The sequence below is a fragment of the Numida meleagris genome, unplaced genomic scaffold, assembly GCF_002078875.1.
Source record: "Numida meleagris isolate 19003 breed g44 Domestic line unplaced genomic scaffold, NumMel1.0 unplaced_Scaffold356, whole genome shotgun sequence".
Lineage (NCBI taxonomy): Eukaryota > Metazoa > Chordata > Aves > Galliformes > Numididae > Numida > Numida meleagris.
The window spans coordinates 57,645-62,710 of record NW_018364581.1 but is presented as its reverse complement, the minus strand read 5'-3'; the positions used below and the strand labels follow the sequence as shown (position 1 = coordinate 62,710).

At 56.7% G+C, this 5,066-nt stretch overlaps 1 protein-coding gene across 1 annotated transcript in view; it reads right to left on the bottom strand.

The window, feature by feature from the left end:
• Nucleotides 1–5,066, bottom strand: part of CLPTM1 (CLPTM1, transmembrane protein) — a gene marked incomplete at its 3' end in the record, with an annotated part of 10,734 nt that overhangs the window by 3,284 nt on the left and 2,384 nt on the right. Inside the window, 5 exon segments of the mRNA XM_021383208.1 lie at nucleotides 790–881; nucleotides 1,849–2,093; nucleotides 3,924–4,044; nucleotides 4,124–4,209; nucleotides 4,296–4,413. Coding sequence (XP_021238883.1) covers nucleotides 790–881; nucleotides 1,849–2,093; nucleotides 3,924–4,044; nucleotides 4,124–4,209; nucleotides 4,296–4,413 — 662 coding nt within the window.

The window sequence follows — 5,066 nt, the reverse complement described above, 5'->3', positions numbered from 1 at the left end:
AGGGTTGGAGTCTCGGGATGCTTTGGGGTCATGAGGGCACCACTTTGGGGTCAGGGTCCAACGCCACTTTGGGGTCATGTTGGCATCACTTCGGGGTCAGGATGGGTTGGAGGCTCACACCACTCTGGGGTCACACTGGTGCCACTTTGGGGTCACGTGGGCACCACATTGGTGTCAGGGTCCAACACCACACTGGGGCCACACTGGCATCACTTTGGGGTCAGGGTGGGTTGGAGGCTCACTTCACTTTGGGGTCACAGTCCAACATCTCTTTGGGGTCACGCTGGCACCACATTGGGGTCAGGCTCCAACACCACATTCGAGTCACATTGGCACCACATTGGAGTCACAGTCCAGCACCCACTTTGGGGTCACATTGGCATCACTTCGGGGTCAGAGTGGGTTGGAGGCTCACACCACTTTGGGGTCACGGTCCAACACCACTTTGGGGGCACACTGGCACCACTTTGGGGTCAGGGTGGATTGGAGTCTTATGACACTTTGGGGTCATGGTTCAACACCACTTTGGGGGCACGTGGGCGCCACATTAGGGTCAGGGTCCAACACCACATTGGGGTCACGTTGGCATCACTTTGGGGTCAGGGTGGGTTGGAGTCTCATGACACTTCGGGGTCACGGTCCAACACCACATTGGGGTCACATTGGTGCCACTTTGGGGTCACATTGGTATCACTTTGGGGTCACGGTCCCAAAGCGTCACCTCCCCGGGGACAGGGACGGTGCCACCCCGTGCCCCCCACCCCACCCGCTGCCCCACAGCGCTCACCATTCTTGAAAGCCAGGAACTCGAAGACGCTGTGCACGATGGAGACGACGATGGTCAGCGCCAGCAGGTAGGGGTTGGTCTCCAGCAGGGCCACCTGCAAGCGGGGACAGGGACCTGTGTGGGAGAGGGGACGCGGGGACACGCGGCACAGCAGCCAGCACACGGCCACGGTGACATCAGCAGGGGAAGGGACACTTTGTGTCACCGTTAATTGGAAATAGTGACGAGGAACCCACGTGGGAGAGCACAGCTATGGGGGACACCATGGTTGGGGACAGGAGCTGCCCACGCAGAGGTCCCGGCTGTGAGTGGGGACACGGGGACATGGAGCAGGGTGGCCAACACGTGGCCATGGTGACATCAGCAGGGGAAGGGACACTTAGCGTCACCGTTAATTGGAAATTGTGACCAAGAACCGTGGTTGGAGAGTGAAGCCATGGAGGACATCACAGCTGGGGACAGTGAGGTCCCAGCTGTGAGTGGGAACATGGTGGCATGGCACAGGGTGGCCAATGGAGGATCATAGAGATGGTGACAATGGAAAGAACCCATCAGTGTCAGCGTTAATTGGAAACTGGGGCAAAGAACCCACATGGAAAAGTGAAGCTATGGGGGACACCATGGTTGGGGACAGGAGCTGCCCACGCAGAGGTCCCAGCTGTGACTGAGGACATGGGGACATGGAGCAGGATGGCCAACACGTGGCCATGGTGACATTAGCAGTGGAAAGGACACTTAGCGTCACCGTTAACTGGAAATTATGATAAAGAACCGTTGTTGGAGAGTGAAGCTATGAAGGACATCACAGCTGGGGACAGTGAGGACCCAGACACAACCGGGGACACGGTGACATGGAGCAGAGCAGCCAACACACGGCCATGGTGTCACCAACAGGGGAAAGAACCCATCAGTGTCAGCGTTAATTGGAAATTGTGACCAAGAACCGTGGTTGGAGAGTGAAGCTACGGGGGACACCATGGCTGGGGACAGGAGCTGCTCACGCACAGGTCCCAGCTGTGAGTGGGGACACGGGGACAGGGTGCACCCATGGGTGCCCTCACCTTGACCGAGTCCTGCTCCTCGTCCGACTGCTCGTACAGGTCCTCCCCCAGGAAGTTCCAGGGCGATTTGGTGCTCTGCGCCGCGTAGAGCTGCCAGCGCCACAGCGACAGCGGGCAGAAGGAGAGGCGGAAGGGCAGGCGCTGCAGCGACTCGTTGATGGGGAAGTAATCCTTCTGCAGGTTCCAGTAGTCGTTGAAGTAGAGGATGGGGTAATAGTCGCCGCTGATGGCGTCGAATTTGACGTCTGGAAGGGGGGAGAGAGTGGGGAGGTGAGGGGGTGCAAGGAGAAACGGGGCTCATCGTTGCCGTCGTTATCGTCGCCGCTCAGTGGTCCCTGTCTCCAAGGGAACACAACGCGGAAGACACCGAAAGCCAATGGCATGGGAGACCACAACTGGGAGACCCTGACACAGAGACCCCAACGTGGGAGACCCCAACGTGGGAGACCCCACCAAGAGGCCCAATGCAGGAAATACCAACTGGGAGACCCCAATGCCAAAACTCTACTGTGAGGTCCAATGTGGGAGACCCCAGTGCAGAGACCCCAACTGGGAGACCCAACGTGGGAGCTTCGACATGGGAGACCCCAACATTGAAACCCCCAATGTGGGAGACACCAACACCAAAACCCCACCAGGAGAACCAATGTGGGAAATCCCAACTGGGAGGTCCCAGTGCCAAAACTCAACTGGGAGGCCCAACATGGGAAACCACAAAGCAGAGATCCCAACAACAAAACCCAACTGCGAGACCCCAACACAGAGACCCCAGCTGGGAGGTCTAAAGTGGGAGACCCCAGCACAGAGACCCCAGTGTGGAGGTCCAATACCGAAATCCCGATACTGAAACCACATCAGGAGGCCCAACATGGGAAACCACAAAGCAGAGACCCCGACAACGAAACCCAACTGTGAGACCCCAACGCAGAGACCCCAGCTTGGAGGTCCAACACCAACACCCTGATGCCGAGACTCCACCAGGAGGCCCAACAGGAGAAACACCAATGCAGAACACCAACACCGAAACCCAACTGGGACATCTCAACGCCAAAACTCAACGGGGAGGTCCAAAGTGAGAGACCCCAATGCAGAGACCCCAATCGGGAGATCCACTGCAGGAAATCCTGACACAGAGACCCCAATGTGGAGGTCCAACGCCGAAATCCCGACGCCAAAACCCCACCAGGAAGCCCAAGGCGGGAAACCCAACTGGGAGACCTCAATGCCAAAACTCAACTGGGAGGTCCACTGTGGTAGACCCCAATGCAGAGACCCAAATCAGGAGGTCCAACGCGGGAAATCCCGACAGAGACCCCAGCTGGGAGGCCCAACACCAAAATCCCGATGCTGAAACCCCATCAGAAGGCCCAACATGAGAAACCTTGATGAAGAGATCCCAACACCGAAACCCAGCCGAGAGACCCCAACACAAAGACCCCAACACCAAAACTCAGCTGGGACAGCCAATGTGGGAAACCCCAACACCAAAACTCAGCTGGGACAGCCAATGTGGGAAACCCCAACACAGAGACCCCACTAGGAGACCCAACTGGGAGACCTTGATGCTGAGACCCCACTACGAGACCCAACTGGGAGACCCCAATGCTGAAACTCAACTGGGATGTCCAATGTGGGAGACCCCAACACAGAGACCCCAATGCCAAAACCGAACTGATGCCAAAACCTCAACACAGAGACCCCAACTGGGGCGACCCAACGCGGGAAACCCCAACCCAGGGACCCCACCAGTAGACCCAACTGAGACACCCCGAGGCTGAAACCCAACTGGGAGACCTTGATGCTGAAACCTCAACACAGAGACCCCAATGCTGAAACCCAACTGGGAGCCTCAACACGGGAAACCTCGATGCAGAGATCCCACTGGGAGACCCAACTAGGAGACACCAAAGCCAAAACCCAACTGGGAGACCCAATGGGAGACCCCGATGCTGAGACCCCACTAGGAGACCCAACTGGGAGTCCCCAGCATAGGAAACCCCGATGCCAAAACCCCCAGTGCTGGAGATCCCAAGCGGGGCAACCCAGCGCTGGAGGGAGAGACCCCCAAGCCTTACATTGGTCCAGGGGCGGTGGGACGCTGCCCTTCACCCACGGCGTGTGGTCGTCCACCATGTTGATGGTCAGGTTGGGGTGCCAGTGCGAGATGACCTCCACGGGACCGTAGTCTTCTGCCCTCTGTAACGATAACAAGGAGTCACGCTGAGCAGAGGGCGCAGGAGAAGCAAAGCCAAGGGGAAGAGGACGAGGTGGGGACCTTGATCATCTCCGGGTCTGCCTCCGTCTCCCCAGTCAGGAGGTTCTTGGTTTTCTGGAACCGCCGCCGCTTGTATTTGTTGATCACTGGAAGGGAAGGAGAGGTGAGCGCCCACAGCTCCGCGAAGGGCGGACCAGAAAGGGAAAGGACAGAGGGACGGAAGAGGCCGTACTCCGCGACGTGTGGACCGTGGCGAGGCGCCTGTAGAGGTTCTTCTGCCTGGGGTCGGGGTGGAAGCCGCTCTTGGTGAAGTAGACGTGGATGTAGATGGAGCCGTTCTGCTGGACGCTCTGGAATTACCAAAAATCACACAATGACACAGAACCGGCAGCAGCATCACCTCTAGAGAATCCTAAATATCTACACGAGGGACGTTCCATGCTTCTGTGACCTCTAAGGACCCTCCCACCCCAACTGTTGTTGGATCCCACGGTTCTGTCATCTCTAAGGTCTCTTCCACCCCAGCTGTAGTAGGATCCCACAGTTCTATTATCCTTCAGGACTCTTCCAACCCAACCATTGTAGGATTCCATGATTCTTTGATCTTTAAGGACCTTCCCACCCCAACTGTTGCAGGATCCCATGGTTCTATCATCTCTAAGTTCTCTTCCACTCCCACTGTTACAAGATCTCACAGTTCTATTACCTTTAAGGACCCTTCCAACCCAACCATTGTAGGAACCCATGGTTCTATGATTCTAAGGTCTCTTCCACTCCAACTACTGTATAACCTCACAATTCCATGACCTTTAAGGACCATTCCAACCACTGTACAATCTCATGACTCTATGACTTTTAAGGACCCTTCCACCCCAACCATTCTGGGATTCCATAGTTCCATGATTTTCAAGGACCCTTCCAACCCAACCATTCTGGGATTCCATGGTTCCATGATCCTTAAGGACCCTTCCACCCCAACCATTTTGGGATTCCATGGTTCCGC